This window comes from Myotis daubentonii, chromosome 6 (assembly GCF_963259705.1).
Source record: "Myotis daubentonii chromosome 6, mMyoDau2.1, whole genome shotgun sequence".
Classification (NCBI taxonomy): domain Eukaryota; kingdom Metazoa; phylum Chordata; class Mammalia; order Chiroptera; family Vespertilionidae; genus Myotis; species Myotis daubentonii.
The window spans coordinates 37,385,583-37,412,679 of record NC_081845.1 but is presented as its reverse complement, the minus strand read 5'-3'; the positions used below and the strand labels follow the sequence as shown (position 1 = coordinate 37,412,679).

Below are 27,097 nucleotides of genomic sequence, written 5' to 3'. Positions count from 1 at the left end.
GTATGTGATACTCCCTCGGGTGGTGAGTGGGAAAGGCTGAGAAACGACGACACAGAAGAACAAACATGGAAAAATATTTGACGACAACAAGAAAGCAGCCTAAAAAGTGAGCATCCTCACCTTAGTTTTTATTTCTTTTACAAAATCATTGTTTTAAAACTTTCTTACAAAAATTTTTTAAAAGACAAAAATGACATGCAGGAAATGAGAATAGTATTCCTCTAATACAAAGGCAGTAAAGTAAACAATTTTTCAGGTGCTAGACAGCACACATAGCACAGTCATTTGCCAAACCAGAACCCCCTGAATTAATCACTTCTGGTTTGTCCGGCATCAGTGTTACTGGTTGTGGGAGACAATTTGCCTGAACTGCTCTCTTTTTCTGCATCCGGTGTGGTAGCCTCCTCCCAAGTACTTATCAGAGGCTTCCGGAGGGTTTCTGGAAGTTGGAATGTTAGAATTCCACTCACAAAGGCCAAACACCCAATAAGCAACTAGCAGGAATTAAAAAAAAAAGAAGAAGAAGAAATAAATGACACATCAAGAAATAAATGTACCCTCCAGCAAATAATAATTCTGAATCTTTTTCAGAGGGAAACAGAACTGAATTTGACATACCAGCTGACATTTTTTTAGCAGCAAGACCTTTGGTGACTGAGGCTGGACTGGGAGTTCTTGAGCTCATCGTCCAGGCTTAATCTGATCACTCATGAATTCATTCCTAAACCACTGTGGCGCCCCTACTCCATCAGTCCCAGGTGCTGCCTGCATTACTACTCCCGCAGGCGCTGTCCTAGGAGCTGCTCCACAGAGAAAAAAGGCCCTGTCCCCTTTTCCCAGGCTCCAGAGTCTTGTGGAGAAACCCAGCTACTGAGCCTTGGGTTGGGACTTCATGGTCAGGCACTGTCTTAATCAACCCTGTCCTTGCCCTGATGATCATTACTCTATCGGCATTCAATAAATGATGGGGAATGAATGAATGCATGCACAAATAAATATTTCAATGAGCCAAAATCTACAGAGTTTAAGGGGAAACCAAACAAGGGCAAGAGAAATTAACTGCTACTTTAGAGAGTGGGGTGGTCCATCTGACCTTCTAGAAAAATTCCCCTGCCATCCTGGCCAGCTCCCTCCCTCCCACAAACATCCCAACAGCGCCCCTCCCCTCCCCTTCCTCCCTGGACGGGGCGGAGCCTTTCATCCTCTCCAGGTCCCACTGCCTCTCACCTCCTTCTCCAGGTCTTCCTCCATCTGCAGACCTCCCTCCCTCTCACAGATGTATGACCTTTTCCTTGCCACCGGCTAGTAAAAATCAAAGTCCTCAAGCCTCTTATCATCTCCAAACCCACTCTGCCCGGTAACTTGCTACCAGTGTGGCCCTGGGCAAGTTACCTGACTTTTTTACTCCTCGGTTTCCTTATCTGTAAAATGGAAATACTAATAGTGCCGGTCCCAAAAGATTGTTGAAAGGATTAAATTAAATAATGCCTACAAGGCACTTAAAAGAGTGCCTGGCCCATGGTGAGCAGTGGAAAAATGATATCTGTTAAAACAAGCAAAAGAGGGCCATCCTCTCCACAGTGGTCACTGCCTCCTCTCTCAGCTCTCCTTCCACCTGGCCCTCTCCCACCACCCACAGAAGCTGCTCTGCCATCTCACCAAGTTTCTATAAAGTGATTAAACACCTGGGGTATAAAGATCCAAATGCTGGAGAGGTTAACGGAGAACGGGGCCACGATGCTTCCCGCACGGGACACCATGCTGCCACTTCCCACGGCCTGTGTCCTAAAAACAAGAGGAGAATTAAGACAGATACAGGCAAGGATGGAAGACAAGTGGAGCACAGATGACACAGAGAGTGATGGAACAACTTCCTGAAGCCCCTGTCCACCCTCCAGCAAATGGTAAATAATACAACTTAAGCTTGGCTTCATATACTTGGAAATCATTTTACTTTAATTTTTCAAGAATCACTCGTGATTTAAATCCACATTCTGCGTTGGTATGTGCAAGCATGCAAATAATCCAAGACCCAAAAACTATTCTTCATCCAGTAGGCAGATGAGGCCCTCATGTATATTCAGTCTATCTATTATTGAGGACAAATCAATTTCTAGAGCCGGAATTTGTTTGGGGTAGGAAGTGGGAATTTGGGATATTTATCTCTATGGAACATTTTCTTTATTTTTTAAAAGTCAAGTGATATCTTAATGTGCTTTTTTTTGCAAGGTATTTAGCCCAAGCCAGGTGGCTCAGTTGGTTGGAGCATCGTCCATAGGTTGCAGGTTCAACTCCCAGACAGGCATATACCTAGGCTGAGGGATTGATCCCCAGTCAGCTCTTGTACAGGAAGCAACCAGTTGATATCTCTCTCTCTCTCTCTCTTTCTCTCTCTCTCTCATTAAAAAAAGAATTTTTAAACGTATTTAAATAACCTTATAAAATATCTAACAGGAAACAATGTGCTTTTCATGTGAGTATCTTTTCTTACACCAAAGAGAGAGACCCGAGGAGAAACCAAACCTGCCAAACACATTGATCTTGGAATTCTAGTTCCCAGAACTGTGAGAAAATAAATTTCTGTTGTTTGAACCTCCCAGCTTTGGGGTTTTGTTATAGCAGCCCTAGCAAACTAACACAACTGAATCAGAACACCAAGAGACACATCCTGAGAAAATTAGCCTGCTTCAATGGACAGTCAGCGTAAGTCAATTATATTTGAGATTTAAATTGGTTTTAAGATAACAGTGTTATTTCAAAACAATTTCTTTACTACCCTTGCTAATGGAAGTATAGACAAAGTTTCAGATTCGGAATGAGCATCATGTAAGTTCCCCATATCTTAGAGTTCAGGTAATGGTTTTGAAAGTAAAGCATTTATACCCAAAGGCCAAATATAAGGAAATGATATGTAAGTGAAAGATAATAGGAAAACAACAACAAAAAATAAGTAACTCTTACCTTATCACGGTTGGATATAGTTCTGCTGTGTAAAGGTAAATGAGGCCAAATGCTGCTCCTATGGCAAATTTTCCAGCCATAGTTGTCACCATAGTCCAAAAATAGTACTTCTGAAAAAATACGTTAGCAGAAAGACTGTCATAAGTAATTAAAGAAAAATATAAAAACTTGAAAATTATTATTTAAAACTTTAATCCTCCAGTATTTTTCACAACAGTGAAGAGTTCTATTTTTCTGTTTGAATTCGTTTTGTAAACTCTACTCATGGCCTGCAAAAGCTTTCCATCTTTATGAAATTTAGGAAAAACTTTGTGCCTCCTCCTCAGCCTTGGAGATTTCAAATGACCAAATAAGGAAAGAATATCTCTTGGGGAGATTGCTGTGGAACAAGAAACATCCAGACTTCCAGACATGCCGGTTCCACCAATAACTGACCAACTCCTGGAACTGAGCCAGCAGAATAAATCAAAGAGCCATAAAAACAAATTGTGCCCTTTGCAGCAATAATCCCACGGCTTATAAATTATCTTCAGAGAATAATTTGAAAGTGATAACTGAACTATTAGTACAGACTCTCCACCCCTCCATCCCCCGCCCTTTGGCTGATGCATTCATCAGCAAAACCTTTCGTTTCGCTTCCCACTGCGTCCCACTGCCAGCAGTGGCTCACAAGGACCTCCCATAGTCCATCCCTTCTCTTCCCCCGTATATGCCAGGTGGATTTTGAGACCCAGACGACCTGGAGTCCATGTGTTGAGGATGGCAGCGCCTCTGTCAACCTGAGTCCCTGAATGACTCCATGGAGCCAGACATACTCTCCTCACCATTCCCACTGCTACCAACCAGGTACACACACATCAGACTTTCTATGAGCAAGAAATCAGCATCTATTATGTGAAGTCACTGAGATTTGGGGATGTCTCTATTAAAGCAGCTGGTGTCACCTTGTCATATTAATCAGTCTTGTAGACAATGTTTGTTGAATAAATTACTGTGACTTAAAAAATGTGTATTGTGTTATCACTGCCATTTGGGGAGAAATTTTGCCAGTTCAAAGGCAGCTGCCATCAACTCAACTAATATCAATGCAAAGTACCTAAAAACACAAACAAAAACAAGTATGGATGAAGCTCCCTCAAATTGGCAGAAACCTCCTCATCCTGAGTAGTTTTATTGTATTCATATCTGTTGTATATTAATCACCACCTGGAAATTTCAGTTACATGAAACATTCAAGTCACCAACCCTGATAATTCAGTAAATTATCACCATAAAAGAAAGTCACTGGTTAGCTTAAATGTAATGTCAAACAATAAACAAAACCAGAGAGAAACCAAGATGGCGGCATAGGTAAACACCAGAAATTTCTGCCTCACACAAACACTTCAAAAATACAACTAAAAGACAAAACAACATCATCCAGAACCACAGGAAGGCTGGCCAAGTGGAAATTCTACAAGTAGAAGGAAAGAGAAAAGCACACTGAGACTCAGAGGAGCTGCGGAAGTAAAGTGCAGAGGTACGGAGGTGCAAGCAGAATGGGCTGGCAACTGAGGACACGGTTGTCTTTTTCAATCGGGAGGGAGTCACAAGCTCCCAACTGTTCTGAACTCCAGTTCCAGGTGAGTCTCTGGGGACCCAGACTCATATGGGGAGAAACTGGACTGTCTGGCATCAGTCAGAACTTGAGGGCAGCTTTCTCTCAGAGGTGCTTGCAGCGATTACCGGGACACTGAGAAGCAGGGCCTCTTAGGGCAGGACTGAGGAGCAGCCATAGCAGCTTGCTCCGCCCTGTTAATCCCCTGAGACCCCACCCCACCCAAGCTGTGCACAGAGGCTTTTGCATATGAATGCCCTGGCCCTTTGCAATCTGAAAATTACCTGACAAACTGCAGCTGGATCAGAGAAACCCAGAACATCCAAAAGAAGGCCCAAGGCCCCACAGCAGCTTGCATTGCTTCACAGCTGGGCTGCTGCTGGGTAGCCTCAGGCAGAGGCTAAATTAGCACCTCCTTAGAGATCCAAGAGCCAGTGTACCCAGTGGTCAGAGTGGGACCATCCAGATTACAACTCCTCAGATCCATAAGGGACACACTCAGGGGGCAGACTCAGTGAACACCAAAGCCCCACTGAAGCAAGTCTTGCCCCAGAAGGGTGTCTCCAGCACACTGCAGACACAGCTGATTCTCACAGACAATTGGCATGGAGGTCAATTCCTCCCAGTGATACCTACAACAATCAAGGCTTAACTACAAAAAGACTGTGCACAAAGCCCACAAGGGGGTGCATCAAGAGTGTCTACCTCAAGTAATTGGGGAGGCTGAGCCACTGGGCTCTATAGGACACCCAGCACAGAAAGCCACTCTATCAACACAGGGAAGCATAAAAAATGTGGAGACAAAAAAACAGGTCACAAATGACAGAAATGGAGGAAAGCAAACTACTGGATATAGAGTTCAAAACCACACTTTTAAGGTTTTTCAAGAATTTTCTAGAAACCGCCGATAAATTTAGTAAGACCCTCAATAAGTCTAGTGAGACAGCTGATAAATGTAGTGAGACCCTCAAGAAATCTAGTGAGACCCTCGAGGATATGAAAAAGGACCAACTAGAAATTAAGCATATACTGACTGAAATAAAGAATATTATACAGAATTCCAACAGCAGACTAGAGGATCGCAAGAATCAAATCAAAGATTTGAAATACGAAGAAGCAAAAAACACCCAACCGGAAAAGCAAAAAGAAAAAAGAATCCAAAAATATGAAGATAGTGTAAGGAGCCTCTGGGACAACTTCAAGCGTACCAACATCCAAATTATAGGGGTACCAGAAGAAGAGAGAGAGCAAGATATTGAAAACCTATTTGAAGAAATAATGACAGAAAACTTCCCCTACCTGATGAAAGAAATAGACTTACAAGTCCAGGAAGCACAGAGAACCCCAAACAAAAGCAATCCAAAGAGGACCACACCAAGACACATCATCATTAAAATGCCAAGAGCAAAAGACAAACAGAGAATCTTAAAAACAGCAAGAGAAAAACAGTCAGTTACCTACAAGGGATTACCCATACGACTGTCAGCTGATTTCTCAATAGAAACTATGCAGGCCAGAAGGGAGTGGCAAGAAATATTCAAAGTGATGAATGTCAAGAACCTACAACCAAGATTACTTTATCCAGCAAAGCTATCATTCAGAATAGAAGGTCAGATAAAGAGCTTCACTGATAAGAAAAAGCTAAAGGAGTTCATCACCACGAAACCAGTATTATATGAAATGCTGAAAGGTATTCTTTAAGAAGAGGAAGAAGAAGAAGAAGGTAAAGACACAAATTATGAACAACAAATACACATCTATCAACAAGTGAATCTAAAAATCAAGTGAATAAATAATCTGATGAAAAGAATAAACTGGTGAATATAATAGAATTAGGGGCATAGAAAGGGAATGGACTGACTAGTCTCTGGGGGGGAAAGGGGTGTCGGGGGTGCGGGAAGAGACTGGACAAAAATCGTGCACCTATGGATGAGGACAGTGGTGGGGGGGTAAGGGCAGAGGGTGGGGTGGGAACTGGGTGGAGGGGAGCTATGGGGGGAATAAAGAGGAACAACTGTAATAATCTGAACAATAAATATTTAATAAAATAAATAAATAAAAATAAAGTGTACCACCTATCTGGTAAAATATATATATATAAAACCTAAAATACCTTATGCTACATGTTGAGATACTATTGCTTAATAATTATATAATCACTGGAGAAAATTATATAAAGTACTGTGAAACATTGTTACAGTGACCATATTTTTCAAACACAGAATGAAAATACAGGTTCTGATAAGATTGTGGGGGGAAAAGAAGGGGCACTTCTGGATGCAAGAGGTGTTCTAGGAGGTGAAGCTTGCTCAAATATGGGAATGTGAAAGTTGCTTCAATAGGTTATGGCAGTGCTTCCCACTAAGAAACTGCATTTTTAAAAACAAGCTCCTCAGGGGACATGTGCACACTACAAATTTCTAACTGCTAATCTACCACAATGAAAAACAAGACTATTTAAATAGGAACAATCCTATCTAATAAAAGAGAAACATGGTAATTGGCGTACAACCGCTACCTTCCCATTGGCTAATCAGGGAGATATGCAAATTAACTGTCAGCCAAGATGGCGGCAGGCAGCCAGGCAGCTTGAAACTAATATGAGGCTTCCTTGCTTCAGTGACAGAGGATTCCAACGTTCCCCGCCTGCCTTGCCGGCCTCTGAGCCTGCAGTTTGAAACATTTTAACAAATATAGAAGCTAAAAATAAACCCAGAAACCAGCTTTCAGCGAGCTGGGATCTCAGAGCTGGAGTCAGAGCTGGAGTTATACATTGTTTCGATTACCTACTTTCAGCAGCGGAGGCCTAAGAGCTGGAACCTCAGAGCTAAAGCTGGCCCAGAATTAAAAAAAAAAAGAAGAAGAAAAAAAGGAGTGGTTGGGAGCTTCTGTCACCCGCCAGCTTGAAAACAGCCCTCAGCCCCTCACCCAGGCTGGCCAGGCACCCCAGTGGGGACCCCCACCCTGATCCAGAACACCCTTCAGGGCAAACCAGTCAGCCCCACCCATGCACCAGGCCTCTATCCTATATAGTAAAAGGGTAATATGCCTCCCAGCACCGGGATCAGCGAAGCCGAGAGGCCTCCCGGCACCGGGATCAGCGTGACAGGGGGCAGCGTCCAAACCCCCTAATCGCCCTGCGGCTCTGTGTGTGACAGGGGGCGGGGCCACAACCTCCCTATCTGCCCTGCTCTGTTCGTGACAGGGGAAGGCGCCCCAACCTCCTGATCAGCCCTGCTCTGTGCCTGATACGGGGGAGCTCCCCAACCTCTGATTGCCCTGCGGTTCTGTGTGTGACAGGGCGCGGCGCCCCAACCCCCTGATCGGCCCTGCTCTGTGTGTGACAGGGTGCGGCGCCCCAATCCCCACCCTCCCCCACGGGCCCTGCTCTGTGTGTGACAGGGTAGAGCCATAACCTCCCCATCGGTCCTGCCCTGAGTGTGAGAGTGGCAGCACCCCAACCCCCTGATCGGCCCTGCTCTGTGGGTGATAGAGGGCAGTGCCCCAACCCCCTGACCCGCCCTGCTCTGTGTGTGACAGGGGGTGGTGCCCCAGCTCCCCTATCAGCCCTACTCTCTGAGTGACAGAGGGGAGCTCCTCAACCCCCTGATGGGCCCTGCTCTGTGCATGACAGGGGGTGGCGCCGCAACCTCCCCATCGACCCTGCCTTGAGTGTGAGAGGGGGCGGTGCCCCAACCCCCCAATCGGCCCTACCCTGAGCGTGACTGGGGGTGGCATCGCAACCTCCCGATCCGCCCTGCTCTGTGCATGACAGGGGGCGGCGCCCCAACTCCCCAATCGGCCCTGCTCTGAGCCTGACCAGGGGCTGCACCTAAGGATTGGGCCTGCCCTCTGCCACCCGGGAGCAGGCCTAAGCCAGCAGGGCGTTATCTCCTGAGGGGTCCCAGACTGCGAGAGGGCACAGGCCAGGCTGAGGGGCCCCAGTGCACAAATTTTTGTGCACCGGGCCTCTAGTCCTGAATATAAGACACTAGAGGCCCAGTGCACAAAAATTTGTGCACTCAGGGGGATCCCTCAGCCCAGCCTGTGCCTTCTCGCAGTCTGAGACCCCTTGGGGGATGCTCCTCTGGGGATCGGGCCTAAGCTGGCAGTCAGACATCCCTCTGGCAGCCCAGGAGCCCTCGGGGGATGTCCACTTGCCAGCAGGGAGCAGGCCTAAGCTGCAGTCAAACATCCTTAGCGCTGCTGAGGAGGCAGGAGAGGCTCCTGCCACCACTGCTGTGCTGGCAGCTGGCAGCCTGGCTTGTGGCTGAGCAGAGCTCCCTCTGTGGGAGTGCACTGACCACCAGGGGACAGCTCCTGCATTGAGCACCTGCCCCCTGGTGGTCAGTTTGTGTCATAGTGACCATTCATTCCCAGTTGTTCAGCAGTTAGGGTCAATTTATTATATAGGATAGAGGGCTGTTGCACTGGTGGGGGCCCACTGGTTTGCCCTGAAGGGTGTCCCGGATCAGGGTTAGGGTCCCACTGGGGTGCCTGGCCAGCCTGGGTGAGGGTCTGAGGGTTGTTTTCAGGCTGGCCACACCCCCTTCAGGGTGGGGGTCCCTAGTGGGGTTCCTGGCCAGCCTGGGTGAGGGGATGATGGCCATTTCCAGGCTGGCCATGCCCCCTGGCGACCCAAGCTCCCAGTCTCTCCTTTATTTCTTTTATTTTCCAGCAGGTATCTGGGATTTATTTATCTTCTATAACTGAAACTTTGTAGCCTTGAGCAGAGCCCAGTGCTGGCCAGGGCAGGCAGGAAGCCTGACTTCCTCCATCGCCAGGGGCAACCCAAGCCTCCTGCTCGCTCCAGCTTCGTGGCCATGGCCATCTTTGTGATAGAGTGATGGTTAATTTGCATATTACTCTTTTATTAGATAGGATAATATCCTCCAGATGTCTCCATGGCTCCCTCTCTCCTTCAGGTTTCTGATCAAATGCCACCTTCTCTGAGAGGCACCCCGTCCTTGATCAGCCTAGATAAAATAAAATAGTATACAGGTGTGCTCCCCCCATCCACAGTCATTCTCTATTCCTCTTCCTGTTTTTTCTGTTATACTTACAGAAACTTGATTCACTACATATCTTCAGCACCTAGAACAGCACCTGGTACATAATAGATGCTGGATGAATGAATACATGTTTAGGATTATAATCGCTGAGAGGTACCTACTTTCCTCACTCAAAATTACTGTGTTTCCCAAATACAACACTGGCCATCTTTGGAAATGGGATGATGGGCATTTTTAAAAATATATTTCTTTTTTCTGTAAATTTTCAACAATGAGCATGTACTACTTATATAACAGAATTTTTTAAAAGAAAATATATTGTTAAATATTATGCATGCATCCTGTCCATATATCTCAATTGACCTTCATATTTACTGTAATAAGCTAAAAATTCCCTCATCAAACTGTCATAGTATATAACTAACCATTCCCTAAATAAAACATAAAATAACTCACCAAGGGAATCACCATAATCAAACCACAGAAAACTGCACTTGAGAAAAGGGCGGTGATCAGAGCTTTCTTCCTCCCCAGAATGTCCATCCCGAAGCACAACACAATGGAGGCAGGAATATCCACTGCACCTGTCAGTGAGCAAAAGGGCCCTCGATAAGCCATGGTGTCCAGCTGTACAAGGGCACCTCACCTTGTAACCCATTCCCCCAAAGGAGTGATGAGCAGTATTTCTGCTTCCAGGGGCCTCTAAGAACTGTCAGCTACTTGAGAAGCACCAAGTCCCACCCCTTTAAACTCCCTGGAGGATGTCTCCTGTGAAATGCTACTGTAATCAGTCCAGCACTTATTCTATTCTACTCACCTATTCTATTCTATTCTATTCTATTCTATTCTATTCTATTCTATTCTATTCTATTCTATTCTATTCTATTCTATTCTATTCTACTCTATTCACCTATTCACTAAGCTGTAAGCACCCCCAGGACACAGCAAGGTGCCTGGAGGGCAGGCCTGTTGAATGAATAAATAAGTAAAATTAACAGACAACATTGATCATTTCTGATCTTTGGTTTCTTATGCTTGACAAAACTGGGGGGGGGGGTGTATCAGTAACGTCAAACTTAGAAACTAAAGTAGAAAATCCAATGTCAGCCAAGTACATAAACTAATGTAACTGCTTGGTGGATTTTAAACCTAACAATAAACGTTTTTAACCTAATATGGATCACCCACAGAACAGGGGCTGGTTTTGGACCTCTTTTCACTCCCCCACAACAAAAATTAAAGAGCTGAATCCATAATTGACATAAAAGCCCTTCCCTTGAAGAACCAACGTTCGAATCCTAGCACTAGAACAACAACCAAAAAAAAAAAAAAAAGCTTTTCTATCCATCAGTCAGAACCAAACAGGAAGTAAGAAAGATCTCTCAGCAAAACTGAGTCAAGCCAACCATCTCCTTTGGGAAAGGAGCCAGCCCAGCCCAGATCTTCCTTGTAATTCAAAGTTTGTTCTTTCCTCCCTTTGCAGCAGTCTTATCTCAGGACACTACCCACCACTGCCTTTTAGGAGTGATGAGCATTTGTCATTTCATCTACAGAAGCTTGCAAGCACCTGGAGAGGCAGATCCGGGTCTAAATGTCTCCCGCAGGTTCGGGGACACATCCTAGGGGGTAGATACGTATTGGTAGCACATCAGAAATTAAACTCGGCTGCAGCTGCTCAGAAAAAAACTGACTCAGACAAAAGCAAAAAATAATAACAACATTCTGACATTCTGAGTCCCATTTGAGAGACAGCCTCTCTCTCTCTCTCTCTCTCTCTCTCTCTCTCAAGCACCTTCCTTTCACAGATGCTGCAGTCAGTTCCATGTTTCCTGGCCAGGACAGTAGATAACCCTATTACTCTACTCTTTTTCTTTTTTTAAAGAGTTTATCAAGCATTTTTCACGATCAAATAAGACAGTGGTCTTTAAAAGAGCTTCCTGAGAGTAAGCTAGGATTGTTATCCCTACTTGACAACTAAAAGTAAATTATTTGAGCCAAAAGAGTAAATGCCAGTTCAGGAAGTGGAAGCAAGGTCTTGGTGAGCCAAGGGGCCTGTCCTGCAGCCTTCCTCCCCCACGACCTTCCTGCATGTGGGCTCAGAGCTGTCCCCTGTGCAGCACTGTGTGCAAAGACAACAGACAACAGAGTCTAGCACAGCTGGGCAGCAACTGTGAAACCGCTAAAGGGACAGTGAAAGTGGACTACACTGGTTTCCCTTGAGTTGTTGCTTCAGGGTACTGACACTACATCTGATTTTTGGCTTGGCCATGTCTGGGAAAGAAATGGGGCAGGAATGAGGCCCACGTCTTCTGGAATTAGGACAATGGTTCATTACATTCTTCACCTTATAAAATATCTCTCTAATCACTCGGGCCCTATTCCACTCCTATCTGCACTAATCCCAAAGGCTCTCATCTGCAAGTGGCAGAAAACCAGAGCTGAAGTTCCCGCCAGCCCCAAACCATCTCAGGAAATGAAAGCTTGTTCAAAACTTTCACAGCATGGAAGTGCCTGTCTGCAAGAGGACCACTGGAAAGGGTACAGATATGAGAAATCCAAGACAGAAGAGACTATCAAACCATGTAGATTTGCCTTGGAAACATTTTTACAGTTATGCAATTACCCAGTTTCTTGAGAATGTGTATCTCCATCAAAATTAAGAAACCATATCAGCCCAGCCAGCGTGGCTCAGTGATTGAGCGTGAACCTATGAACCAGGTCACAGTTCAATTCCCAGTCAGGGCACATGCCCGAGTTTTGGGCTCGATCCCCAGGGTGGGGCATGCAGGAGGCAGCCAATCGATGATTCTTTCTCATCATTGATGTTTCTATCCCTCTCTCCCTCTCCCTTCCTCTCTGAAATCAAATATAGATGATAGATGATAGATAGATAGATAGATAGATAGATAGATAGATAGATAGATAGATAGGAAGATAGATAGAAAGATAGATAGATGATAGTAGATAGATTTTTTTAAAAGAAACCATATCATAAAGATCTAAAACTTCAGCTTTCCCTGTCCCCACCTCATTTTCCTACCATTTGCTGCTCTGTCCTAAGAATACTGCTTCATTTCTCAAACTGATGTATAGGATGGGGATGAAGTCAAGATGGGCTCTTTCTACAAGCTTGATGGTTTTCCCAAAAAGAGAGCAAAGGTTTTTGTGTGGAGTTTTTTTCCTTAAAATGACTTCCCTCACAATTCCTACTGAGCTGTAATAAACAAAAATAGATGTCATCGGAGCACTTTAATGAGAAGGGATGCTTCCTGTGTATAAAAATGTTAAAGCAAGATTTTTCTGAGGACAATATCAAGCACAGGCAGCCTACAGGACCAGAAGTTAAGACTAGATGAACAAGTGCAGATAGATTTCTACGATTTCTCTCATGTTTGGAGCGAATTTGGTTTACCCTAAGAGTCACACCGCAAACGATCACAGCACTATCTGAAGCCAGTGTTAACCTGCTGCTACAATGGAAGAACCACCACATCAATTATAACCGCATGTATTTAAGCGCTTTTACTGACTAAAATTTCTAAAGTAAGGACATTAGAAGGAGAAAAGAAACCAGAAGATTTCCAAGACATATTACATTTTAAAAGGAAAACAACGTACCAAGAGCAACATGCAGTGAGTAATCTCACTTATGTTCAAATAAGAAACGTTTATCTGCACAAATGTATGGATATGCATGGAAAGAGATGTGAAAGGGCAAAAGCCAAATATTACAGCAGTTACCCCTGGAAGAGAGATCTGAGATAGGATGGGCCTAAAAGAAGGAAGCAAGCAAGCAAGCAAGAGGCAGAAAAGGACTAAATTCTTCTATTTGCCTTTTTAAAAAAGAAAATACAGGGTGGGGCAAAAGTGTGTTCACAGTCGTGAGTACGCAAAACACAGTTTATTCTTGTATTATTATTTATTGTATTATTTTCCATATGAACAACTGTAAGCCTACTTTTGCCCACCCTATATATACATGTGTTACAGTATAATTACACTACATGAGACAATAATCATGTAGTTGGCAGTATTGTTCCTAGAAGAAAAAAAGACAATAAAAACATGGCAGAAATTGCATTTCATTGTTACACATAAATATAATTTAACTACTTACCTATGAGAAAGAGGTTTAAATATACATTGCCTCCTAGATTAACAGAATTCAAGGAGAAGGAATAGTATCCCAAACACCCCGTGAACCAAATCAGCCAAACAATAAGTGTCCTTTTTCCAATATTGCAGTCATAAAACAGATATAATAGCCTGTGCTTATTAGCGTAAAGAGACTGTTGATCAGCAGGACTGTATAGATCCAGGGATAAGAGTTCTGACAGCTTAAAGGTGCCGGCCCTATTCCACTTGGCCATCTGATCAACCACTGTTTGTGCTTCTTCATATTTTCCCTCTGAAAGAAGCCAAAAAGGAGTCTCCGGGAGCATCCAACAGAACAAGACAAAGGGGGCAGTCACTGTAGAGAGGATTATCTGGTAGATCCACCAGGTCCTGACCAAGTAGCCTGTCAAAGCCACCACCATCGTTCCAATGGCAAAAAAGGAGTGCACTTGGATGCATGCCCACGTCCGAGCCTTCATGCCGATAAATTCTGTCACATAGACGAACACCACCACGAGATAACCGCTTGAAACCTGAAAAACACAAGGGGAAGGCGGTCTAGATTTAAGGTCACATTGACAGCTCCTAAGTGGTCTGCCGTCTCTGCCAGTGACGTGTAGGCAAGAAAGAAAATGCCAAAGAATTGTTTTCTGGAACCCATATCACATTTATAAAAGGGCACCTAATCTGATCCATCCTTCCATTTTAAAAGGGGTCCTTTCATCTTCCTCCACCTTCTCCACACTCCATGGCAAAACTTGAGCGGTAATGTATAAATAAAGGTGAGACATGGCTTTCTGTTTCATTTAAATATTCCTTTACACTGTGAATTTATTTCTCAGTTCCTTGTAACTGTACATATCCTTTTATCTATATATGCATGAGGTCCTTATTATTAAATCCTAAATTTTAAATAGGGACAAAAAGTTGTGGTAAGTAGTAGGAAGAAAAAAGATTTAACTAAAACTCTATTTTGACCAGCAACAAAGGAAAAAAACAGATAAGTTGGGCATCATGAAAATTTAAAACTTCTGTGCATCCGAGGACACTATCACTGGAGTGAAAAGGCAACCTAAGGATTGAGACATTTGCAAAACACATATATGATAAGGAAAATTATCCAGAATATATAGAGAACTTCTAAAAACTCAACAAACAAACAATCTAATTCAAAAATGAGCAAACAAGGAACTGGGATTTCTCCAAAGGAAGAGATGTGAATGGCCAAACAACATCACTAATCATTAGAGAAATGCAAATCAAAATCACAATGTGATACCATCTCATAGCCATTAAGACGGCTGCTACAAAAAAAAAATAAAAACAGAAAATAACAAGCGTTGGCAAGGATGCAAGAAATTGGAACCTTTGTGTACTGCTAGTGGGAATGTAAAGTGATGCAACCACTAAAGCAAGCTTTATGGGAATTCCTCAAAAATTAAAAAATAGAGCTACTATATGACCCAGGAATCCCTCTTTGGTTAGATAACCACAAAAACTGAAAGCAAGGTCTCAAAGAGACATCTGTACATCCATGTTCATAACAGCCTTATTCACAGTAGCTAAAATGTGGAAACAACACAAGTATCCATGAACGGATGAACAGATAAGCAAAGTGTGTTGTATGCATACAGTGGAATATTATTTAGCCTTGAAAAGGAGGGAGGAAGAATATTCTGACATAAGCTACAACATGAGTAAACTTTGAGGACATTATGCTAAATGAAATAAGACAATCACAAAAAGACAAATACTGTATGGCTGAATTTATAGGGAGTGCCTAGAGAGAGAACGTAGAATGATGCTTGCTAAGGACTAAAGGGCTAGAGAGAAAGGGGAATTATTATTTAATGGGTACAAAGTTTCAGTTTTGCAAGATGAAAAATATTCTGGAAATGAATGATGGTGATGGTTGGACAGCAATGTGAAGGTACCTAACATCACTGAACTATACACTTCAGTTCAGTTGGTAAATTTTATGTGATGTGTGTCTTACCACAATTAAAAAAAAAATGGGAAGAAACCTTTATCTTGAAAATAGGCCCAGCAAGCTGGAGGGGACCAAGGGAGAGAAAAAAGGGGATATATGTAATACTTTCAACAATAAAGATCTTTTTAAATAAGAAAATAAAATAGTCCCATTTTTAACAATATTTAGATTATAATAGTAGTCTGTGATCTTTCTTGGAATATAAAAAGAATGAGTCAAATGATGGATTGTTTTTTAGGGGAGTGGTGAAAGGATTAGAATTTTTCCTGCAAAATTATTTCATATTTGACTTTTACAACACAATCATAAAGTTAATTTTTGCAAAATTATTCCAGAGCACCACCAATTTTCCCAAAGGCTTCTCTTCATTCTTTAATATTTGAATTATACTCTTTTGAAACCTGTGTGGATGTTAATTTCTGGACCCCTGGTGAGAGGGGATACGTTCCCTTCTCTGTGTTCAGCAAGATTACAAGCTCTTCCCGCAGATAAAAAAGTCACTCCATTATCCTTGACTAGTGACCTTCATACAGAATCCCTGCTGCTGTTTGGTCATTTGGAAGCTGTCTGAAAGCCACTCCAAATGTGGAAACAACGTCCTCACTCGCTGGCCCACAGTGACAGTCCCTGTTGCAGAGAGCCTCCTCCCTGCCGGGTGCTGTCCCACAGATGTTTACTGTAATCCCACTGAACGCTGATAACAGCGCTGAGAAGCAGGTATTATTTCCCACAGCTTAGAGTTTAGAAACTAAGGCTCAAAGAGGATAGCATGGTTCCCCACGGTCACACAGCTAAGAAGCCAATCTGTGACAAACTCATGCCTTTCTCACAGGGCTCCCCTGGCTCCTCAGAACATAAAGGCCTAACGCCTTCCTGTTTTCATTCTTACTGCACAATACACAAACGACTTCTTTAACACCTTACCCATCTGTTTGGCTCATACATGCAGGGCCTGATGAGACCAATATAATTAATTGCTCAGAAATAAAATAATGCCTTAGGAACTGTGGAATGTGGACCCTGTGCCAGGCATAGAGTCAAACAAAAAAGTTTCTGCCTAGTAGGCAACAATTATTCATTTTAATGAGTCCCATTCTAAACAAAGGACATTAATGTTCCACAGAAAGAACTTCGGCAAGGGAGTGAACCAAGGTTAAGCCTTGATCTCTTGCCCTAGATTCCAAATTGGCATATCTGAGAGAGTTGAGCTTCGATGTGAAACACTGTGTCCAATTAGAAAAGTAAAAAAAACCACAACTCACAATAGCAAGAAGAAAGCGTGCAAGCATGAAGCTGTAATAATCCAATGTGAATGCCGCTGCTATGCCAAAGAAGTACATGCCAATGCTTGTGGACCACAAGACAAGTCGTCTTCCTATCCTGAAAGAGAAGCATCAACAGCGGAGGAAGCAGGATAGAGTTGTAAACATCCACCCCAATTCATGAAAGATGTGTTACCCATGTTTTTAATAGCTTATGTTTCTGGTTATTGTCTTCGGCAAACCATGAGTAAAGACTTATTTCTTCAAGAGGCCAGTCTTTCAGTGGCGAGGTCTCTACCTAAGCTGCTAATATACATATATGATCACTCTGGGTGATCCCCAGGAGATCCACTAGTCTGGGATTTGGGGGGAAAGGAGGGAGCATGTGTCCCTTCCCTCCCAGGACTCCCAGTCTCTGATCTGTTGGACCACCTTCCCAACCGAGCTGGTGCTGCCCACCAAGGCTGAGGCAGCTCTTGCTAAGCTTTCTTATAGATAGAGATCTTGCTACATTCTGCTCATAAAGTAAGATGCTTACTTGCCCTACATTTTTATAGTTGGGGAAGGGTATTTCTTTGTCTAAAAACAAATAACAGCCTGACCGCGTAGTTCAGTGGTTAAGTGTCAACCTATGAACCAGGAGGCCACAGTTCCATTCCCAGTCAGAGCACATGCGTGGGTTATGGGTTTGACCTCCAGTAAGGGGCAGCCAATCAATGATTCTCTCTCATCATTGATGTTTCGATTTCTCTTTCCCTCTCCCTTCCTCTCTGAAATTAATAAAAATAAATATATACATAAATACATAAATATAAATGAAAACAAATTCTATTCCTGACAGATTTTATTTTAATTGAGATATAATTTACATGCCACAAAAACCAACTTTTTAAAGATTACAATTCAGTGGCTTTTAGTGTGTTCACAGAGTTGGGCAACTGTCATCACAATCTAATTCCAGGACATTTCCATCACTGCAAACAGAAACTCTGCACCCCAGAGCTGTCATCCCTCATCCTCTGCTCCCTCCAGCCCTTGACCACCACCAACCTACTTTCTGTCTCTGTAGAGTTGCCTCTTCAGGACATTTTATATAAATGCAGCCATACAATATATGACCTTGCATGTCTGGCTTCATTTACTTAGGATTATGTTTTCAACATTCACCCATGTCGTAGCATGTATCAATACTTTAGTCTTCTTGATGAGTAACTAACATTCAATTGTATGGATATGCCACATTGTTTATCTACTCATCAGTTGATGGACAGTGGGTTGTTTCACTTTTTGATTATTATAAATAATGCTGCCATCATCATTCCTGAACAAGATTTTGTGTGAACTTATGTTTTCAATTCTCTTGGATATACTCTGACGAGTGAAATTGCGGGGTTATATAATAACTCTATGTTTTAACTTTTTGAAGAACTTCCGGAGTTTTTCCCAAAGTGGCTGCCCTGTTTTTTACACTCCTACCAGCAACATATGAGGGTGCCAATTTCTCCATATGCTCCACAACACTTGTTATTATTGGCCCTTTTTATTACTGCCATCCTAGTGCGTGTGCAGGAGTATCTCGTTGTGATTTTGATTTACATTCCCCCAGTGATTAATAATGGTGAGCATTTCATATATGTTCTTTAGGGAAATATCTATCCAAGTCCTTTGTCCACTTTTAAATTGGATTTTCTTTTTATTGTTGAGTTGTAAGAGTTATTTATATATTCTGATACTGACTCTTATTAGATATACGACTTGCAAATATTTTCTCCCTGTGAGTTGTCTCTAACAGATAGTTTTTAAGGCAAAAAAATATATAGTCCCGAGATTCCAACCAGTAGGTAAATTATTAGAATTCATGAGCATTTAATGAGGTGGCTGGATATATTATCAATATATATAAATTAATTCTATTTCTGTATACCAGTAACAAATATAAACATTTTTAAATGCCATTGCAATACCTTAGAGCTGTGAACTATATATGAATAAATCTAACAAAAAGCTTGTAAATGCTCTATAGAGAAAAGGACAAACTTCAAGAATCAAATCATTAAGGGAAATAGATATATCATTAGAAAGAGACTAATGGTCCCTTAGAGGACTCTGAAACAGACTAGTGCGTTCATAGGCAGAAGTATGGAACGAATAAGGCACTGCACATTAGCAGAAAAAGAATCAGTAAGTGATGCTGGGACAACCGGCTAGCCATATAGAAGAAAATACAACCGGAGTCCCTTTCTCATAACTTACATTATAAAAATCAGTCCCAGAAGGATTAAAGGCGCATATGTGAAATGCAAAACCATATAACTTTAGGAAGATGATATTGGAGAATATCTTCAGAACCTCATGCAGGAAGGGAAGACATTTTTTTTAAGATACAGAAAGCACTAACCATGAAGGAAAGGATAATACATTTGATTTCACGTCCATCTGAAAGACACTCCTGGCTGGCGTGGCTCATTAGTTGAGTGTTGACCTATAAACCAGGAGGTCATGGTTCGATTCCCATCAGGGCACATGCTAGGGTTGCAGGCTCGATCCCCAGTGGGGGTGTGCAGAAGGCAGCCAATCAATGATTCTCTCTCTTCATTGATGTTTCTATCTCTCTCTCCCTTCATCTCTGAAATTAATAAAAATATATTTAAAAGAGACAAAAAGAAGACACATGGGAGGGAGGAAGGGAGGGAGGGAGGGAGGGAGGGAGGGAGGGAGGGAGGGAGGGAGGGAGGGGAAATATTTATTTGTTTTACATATAACTAAAGGATAAGGATCCAGAATAGTCAAAGGACTTTTGAATTCGTGCACTGGTGGGGTCCCTTGGCCTAGCCTGCAGGGATCGGGCTGAAACCAGCTCTCCAACATCCCCCAAAGGGTCCTGGATTGTGAGAGGGCAGTTCTCGGGTGACACCCTAGAATCAGGCTCCCTCCTCTCTGGTTCCGGGTGCATCACCTGAGAACTGTAGCTGCCAAGTCACTTCAGCTCAGCAGCTCCTGCATTCAGCGTCAGTGCGTGTCATAGCTACTGGTCAGAGTATCTGTCCCCTGGTAGTAATTGCGTGTCATAGCTACCAATCGGATTGTCGAATGGTTGGACGGTCACTTAGGCTTTTATATATATAGATACGAAACAGACAAAATGGGGAAAAGATTTAAAGTCACTTCATAAAAGAGAAATCTGGTTAAAAGGATGAAAAAGGTGTCAATGACATATAATCATGCTGTTTATTTCTGACCAGTTGTCAAAAGTAAAAAGTCTTGTAATACCAAGTGTTGGCAAGGATATGGAGTAATAGGGTCTCTCACCCTGCTGGTGTGAATGCAAATTGGGAATACAAATCAGGAAAACCAAAGAATACTTTAGCATTCTATAGAGAAGCCGGTAATGTGGACCTCCCCCTCCCCCCACCCCCTCCCCCTCAGGTTCTAGGGGATGTACTCTGGAGATGCTCTTGCACATGTCCACGTGGGTACATGCATAAGAATGTTCCTATAGTATTGTTCCTAACAGCCGGCACTGCAAACAAGCCAAACATCCTTCCACCACATCATAGACACATGTACTGCAGTGTATTCCTGCAGAGGGATATGCAGGATTGTAATGGCTACAAATAATAAATCTTTTTTCTTCTCTCTTTCCCCTCATGTCTTTCTCCCATCCTCGCCCTCCTCCCTCTTTCTTTTCCTCCCTCTCTTTTGCTTTATGGTACTAGCTAGAATCTCCAGTACAATACTAAGTGGAAGTGGGGTTGCACATATCCTTGTCTGTTGCTGATCTCAGTGGAAAAGCTTTTAACAGTTCACAATGAAGATGTGCATGGCACATTCTTCTATTTTTAGGTTTTATCATGAATGAATTTTGAAATTTATCAAATGCTCTTCTTGTTTACTGAGTTGGTGATAAGAATTGTGCTCTCTTCTACTGATTTGTTTCTAAAATAAATATGCTCCATACCTTATTCTATAAATTTCAATCTCTCATATTTTCCAACTCTGTCTTTCTGAGTTTTATTATTGATCATTTTTTTCTCAACTATCATCCATGTTACTAATTCTTTCTTTAGCTGTGTATAATGGGTTGTTAAAAGTACCCGGGAAGTTTGTTAGTCCCTTTTTATTTTTTAATTTCTAGATGTTCTAGGTAGGTGTTCTTCAATTTTATGTCATTTTAAAATACAATTTCCAGACTTTTAGCAATGTTTTAAAATTTGTCTTCTATTTCTTTAAGAATATAAACATAGCCCTGGCTGGTTTGGCTCAGTGAATAGAATGTGGGCCCACAGACTTAAGGGTCCCAAGTTCGATTCCAGTCAGGGGCATGTACCTTGCTCGGTTGCAGGCTAGATCCCCAGCCCTAGTCGGGGTGTGTGCAGGAGGCAACAAGTCGATGTGTCTCTCTTATATCTATGTTTCTCTCTCTCTGTCTCTCCCCCACTAACTTCCACTCTCTCTAAAAATCAATGGAAAAATATCCTCGGGTGAGAATTAACAACAATAACAAAAAAAGGAATATAAACATAGTTACTTAATTATCTATGCCTGGTAATTCCAGTATTTGAAATCTTTGTGCAGAACTAGGTACACCTCTTGAAGACCAAGTCTATTTAACAACAACAACAAAAAAAAAATCAAAGTAATAACCAGTATATGTTGAGTGGTTAAATGTCCAAGGTACATTTTTTAATTTATTATTTTAATTGTTTAAAGTATTACATATGTTTCCTTTTTCCCCCGATTGACCCCTCCCCCAAAGTACTTTTTCTGTATTAATTTTACAATAACCCTTTGAAGTGAATGCTACTGTTTTCATCTCCAGCTTACAAACAAGACTCTAAAACGCGGGTTAGGCGCTTTGCCCAGAGGCCACAGAACCAGGGTTTGAACGCAGGCAGCCTGTCTTCAGAGCCCATCCTCTCACCACTATTATTTTTTGAAGCATGAAAATGACTAAAGCTTTTAACATAATTCCCTGTCCCCTTAGAAAACCAGATAGGAAAATAAACCCCACCCCGAGCAGCAATGCTAACTATTTCACTGTACCTGTCAGAAAGGTAGCCAAAAATCAGCGCTCCCAGCAGGACTCCTACCATGAATGTAGGCTGGATCAGCTTGGCAAACCATTCTCGGTTACAGACCAGATCCCACTGAGTCACCACGGTGCTGTCCCATTTGCTTGTGTCATAGATGTAGCCATCCAAGCAAGGAAAACGACTTTTATGGCCGTTATAATTATAGTCCAGATTCGACAAGTTATCTCTCCGGAACCTGTTACACCTTTTGAGCTCCCAGATCTCACCGTCCTGTAGCTGCACCACAACTTGCTCTTCATGGCCCGAGGAAGACAGCTTCCAGATGTTGTCCAACCTCCAATCAGAAACATTGTGGAAAAGAACCCGGCTCACATTGCCTGGGGGCCTGCAGGCGTACCTGGGGAGCACCGTCATAAACACAGATGCCAAGTAGTGGACACCACAAGAGATATTCTGGAAGGCAACCGTGAAATAGAGAAATACCTGGTATCTGAAAAGAGAAGAAAAGCAAGTTATTATATACGGACAAAAAAAAAAACATAAGCAAATATGAACGGTCTTTATCATGTTTACCTTAACATATGTACAGATGGATAAATACAGAACAATCATAGATATGTCCGTATGCACAGGTTAGTGTGTATACATATATGCATAGCTCTGTTGAGAGGGCCTAGAAGCAATGAAACCCCAATAGCAACAAGCACACCCAGTGCCCAGATCTTGATTTCTAAATACCATTCTCCAATAAAGGAAACCAGGCAAAAGAGACCAGGAGGGGGAGAATACAAACTAAACCTGGAGCATCTTGTAATATCCGAAAGTAAGGAAGTGCTCAAAATACAAAAGATCCTGAGCATGCTTTCCATTTAAACCTTCCTTTCTCTTTTGCAAGGATAACTTCTTGAAAAAAACAAAACCCTACCTCCTTAGGTGTCTAGTATTCTAACATATCCCTCTGTCCCTTACAAAGCCTGTTATCCATCACGTGTCATCCACGTGCCCAAACTAAAACCCCTCTACGACAACATACCTGTGGATACAGTGCACACAGCTGGAGGGGCACACACATGAAAAAGAAGCATACAGACCCAAAAGGCAGAAAACCCAGATGCAAGGGTGCTGGTGCTTCCAGGGTTCAGAAAGTCCCACTTCGGGCGTCCATTTATGCCGGGGTTCATGTCCCAGCATCAAGAAGGGTTCAGGAATCTGGAGAAAGGGCTGTGCGTAGATGACATAGGAATCCAGAGACTAATAAAGAGTCTGGAGACGAGATATAATTTTGAAAGGCATTGGGGGTCAGAGGACCTTCAGCTAAAGGAACTGAAGACTCCCTCCTTGTCTAGGACCCTTGCTTTTATTAACACAATTTGTCCTAAGGCAAGGTGGAGATAATACACTTCAAAGGGTAAGGTTTCAAAGGGTACAGAAGCATTGTCAGTTTGGGGGAATTAGCCTACGGCTGTTCAGGTGTTTGGCCAGTAGGAGGCAATAACATGTTGATTAAGATGCCCTTTAACTGTCTGGCAGCCACAATCAGTTTCCTATTCAGGTTTGGGAAATGCCTTTAGCCATTCCCAACAGGCAACTACATGTGTGACTCAACCCTGTTGAGTCCCCAAGTTTCATCAACCTTTTGATGAAACTCTTGAAATTATGACATGCTGGAATTGGTTCCCGGCACAAGGGAAAGCAAAAATGGCCAGAACTCCCTGAAAATGGGCCATGCAATCTGGGTGATGGGTGAAGAAACTTCCAGTTCCAGATTTATGCCATGCTGCCTTAAAAAAGCATAGCTGGTGGCACCCCGCTGTGCCTAAAAGGGTGGACTCCAGAGCCAGACTGTCAAGGCTTGAATCTTGACTTTGTCACCATATGGGACTTCGGACAAGAGCCTTAACTTTGCTATGCCTCAGTTTCCTCGTCTGGGTGGTCGTGGGAATGCGAAGATTTAATACATGTAGAGCACTATGGCACATTGTAGGTGCATGTGTTAGCTATTATGATGTTCTTAAAGGAAAGTCAAAAAAGAAGAGCAAAAAAAAAAAAAGGTTCATATTTTGGAAAAAACACACACACATAGATGTAGGCTCCACAGTCCAAGTCTGATATTTTAAAGCATCTCTACCCTGGCCCCAGAACAACTCAGGGACCCAGGTTCTTAGATTCTCCCAACACAGATGCCTGCATCTCAGTGTCCTCAATTCCCTCTCACTCGGGACTTATGCCATGAAGTTTATGGAACTTCAGTACAATTTTAGAGCAAGTCCTGAAGGTGCTTTTTAGTTCTTAGGTGTCCTGCTTCCCTCCCTTAAAGGTGATTAGGGTAGAGCTTCCTTATCTTAGAAATGACTAATGAGCAGTGAAAGGTAATCACAGATCTCTACTTAACGCTTTCACTAGGTTTTCTTAAGAGAAGGCTAATAATACACAATAGCCTCCCTTCCTCTTTATAAATAAAGAGACCAATTACAGCAAAACATGAGAGAAAAGATGGGGTGCCATGTTAGTCATACTTTTTGCAAACCTTTTGCTGTAAGCTTTGATTTGTTACCCTTTTCCTTCTCATAAGCTGCTTTCACCATCAACCCTTCCAGGATGGAGGCTCAGGTGACAATAACAGTTATGATATTGAGAACTTATTGCATTACTGGAGGCCCAAGGGTAGGCCTTGGCAGCCCGGCCCGCCACGCACACCCATCTTGGCCTGGCCCTGGTCAGCCACCACACCCCCCCAGTTCCCTGGTTCTGCAGAGCCCCCTGATTGGTCACCCCGCTGACCAGTGGCCTGGGCCTCCCTCTACAGGGTGATTGAAGGGTGATAGCGGGCCCCCTCTCCCCCACCAATGGCATCACACCCGCCTTGGCTGGCCTGGTGTCAGTGGGTGTCATAGCGCCGTCGTCCAGACGGTGGTTCCACTGTTCGGCCATTCGGGTGATTTGCATATTATGCTTTTATTATTATAGATAAGCGTTTTGCATACATTATTGTGGCAGGCTAGGAATTGTCTCCCAAAATCTAGTCCCCACTTCTTCCACCACTGTGAGCTACCTTTGACCATGTGCGTGAGGACCAGGAAAGCAGTATCAAGTGAAACACTGTGCGTTGCTACCTGGCACAGTGTGCCTGGCACATGCTAGCTTCCTATAAATGGCAACAAACTCCCAGGACTGGTTGTTCGTGGGGCAATGCCTGCCAGGCACTGAGAAGACCCGAGGGCGGGCGAGGTGGGGCAGGGCAGCAGTGTCTTGGGATGTGAAAGAGGAAACTGGAGGATTGGAGAAACCAGCGCTCCTCTGTTCCTGTAACCCGGCCTCTCCCACTGGGCCTCCCGGCCTCAGCTCCCCAGGAAGGTGCGCCCCAAGTTCCTCCTGCCCTGCCGCAGGCACGCCGGGCGGGCCCTGCCACCCCCATTCCCGAAGGGAACCCCAAGGCCCTTCTCCTCGCTGTGGGGAGGTCCCGCCACCAGAGTAAGTCTGGCCCAGGGTCTCCCGACTTCCCGGGACACATGGGGTGAAGGTGTCTGCAGATCGCGAGCGCAGCGCTCAAACCCCACTGCAACGGACAGAAACAGACCCCACCGACGCCTCCACTCACGCGGCTCCGGATCGCCCGGGCCGTCCTCCCCCAGCCGCACCCCCAACTCCCTACCTGCCAAAGTGCCCCACGCGGTCAAAAATCAGCTCCAAGTTGCTGGGCCCCATGGTGCGGCCGCGCACCGCGCCCCGAAGCCGGACGCGCCAAACTCGCCCAGGTCGCCGCCGTCACCACCCGCCCCTCCCCACCCCGACCCCGCGGCCGCGTGCCCAGGGCCGCCCCAGCCCTCTGCGTCCCCGCGCGTCCGAGTGATCGGGACGCGCGCGGGGCCCAGCTCTCCCTCCTTGTTCCTCAACGGCTGTCCCCGCACCAGCCCACCACCCAGCCCCTCGCCCAGCAGCCTCGGCTTCTCCCCGCCACCAGGGCCTCTTCCCAACGCGCCGTGGTCCCGGGGCGCCGTCCACACCTGAACACCCCCGGGGTCGCGTGGCCGCCGCTCTGGAAGGAAGCCAGGGCGTTTGTGGAGGGGTTCACCCGACAGCCCAAGGCGGGAATGCGGCGCGGCTCGGGCTCGGCCAGAACCCGGCATCTGCAGGATGGCTGCCTATCACCACGGCTTTCAAACGTTCGTGATTAGTCTGCGGCAGTACTCTCTCCCCGCATCGCCAGGGGTAAGTGGAAGGCCGGGATTCAGACTTAGCGCCTCCTCTCTCGTCAGCACGCTAGGTGGCCCCGTTTGTACATTTCTGGACTCCACTCTGGGTCACAAATGTTTTCTCAGAGAAGTCCCACAATTAGACCTCCAAGACGGGGGGTCTACAGGAGAGAACATCAAGAATGGATTCTGGCCCTAGCCGGCCGGTTTGGCTCAGTGGATAGAGCGTCGCCCTGCGGACTCAAGGGGTCCCAGGTTCGATTCCGGTCAAGGGCATGTACCTTGGTTGCGGGCACATCCCCAGTAGGGAGTTTGCGGGAGGCAGCTGATTGATGTTGCTCTCTCATCGATGTTTCTAACTGTCTCTCCCTTCCTCTCTGTAAAAAAATCAATAAAATATATATATTTTAAAAAAAAAGAATGGATTCTGATGAATTCGAGACGGGCAGGATCTTGCAGGCTGTGTCCGAGATGTTACCTTAACCGTAAGGCAAAGGCAACTCCCTTGGTGGAAACTTAAGCACAAAAGTAAAAACAAATCTGCAGTTGAAAGGATTTGAAAAGGAGAGAAAAGGCCAGTCCCAAAGTACCTCCCTCACTTACTAGTCACAGAGACACTTTCTTTGGAAATGCACATGCTCCTGGGCTGACTAATCAAAGAGTAATAAACAATTTAGAGTGGGTTTTTAAAAGTTGATTCCTGCTAACTAGAAAGACTTATGGTGGGAAATGCTGGAGAGGTACAAGTGGTAAGGAGAGAGGGAAGGAGTAGTTTTGCCAAAGGCTAACCTAGGAGGAAAGGTGGGGACCACAGGGACCAGTCAAGATCCTATATTGTTAGGGCATGAGGGGGGAATTGGGGGGTAATGGGGGGATAAGGACACATATGTAATACCTTAATCAATAAAGAAATTAAAAATAATAATAAAATAT

At 44.1% G+C, this 27,097-nt stretch overlaps 1 protein-coding gene across 2 annotated transcripts; it reads right to left on the bottom strand.

Annotated features, from left to right (window-relative positions):
- Window positions 1-107: 107 nt before the first annotated feature.
- Window positions 108-25,716, bottom strand: SLC22A16 (solute carrier family 22 member 16). 2 transcript variants are annotated; one of them, XM_059700715.1, is made up of 8 exons: window positions 25,624-25,716; window positions 21,982-22,461; window positions 16,939-17,056; window positions 13,688-14,219; window positions 10,027-10,154; window positions 2,962-3,071; window positions 1,686-1,785; window positions 108-494 (listed from the first exon to the last, which is right to left on the bottom strand). In XM_059700715.1, the coding sequence occupies exons 1-8, from the start codon at window positions 25,674-25,676 to the stop codon at window positions 309-311; spliced, it is 1,707 nt and encodes a 568-aa protein (XP_059556698.1). In that variant the 5' UTR covers window positions 25,677-25,716; the 3' UTR covers window positions 108-308. The 2 variants fall into 2 exon arrangements, with proteins under 2 accessions (XP_059556698.1, XP_059556697.1); XM_059700714.1 differs by lacking the exon at window positions 25,624-25,716 and having other exon boundaries at window positions 21,982-23,522.
- Between the last annotated feature and the right edge of the window lie 1,381 nt (window positions 25,717-27,097).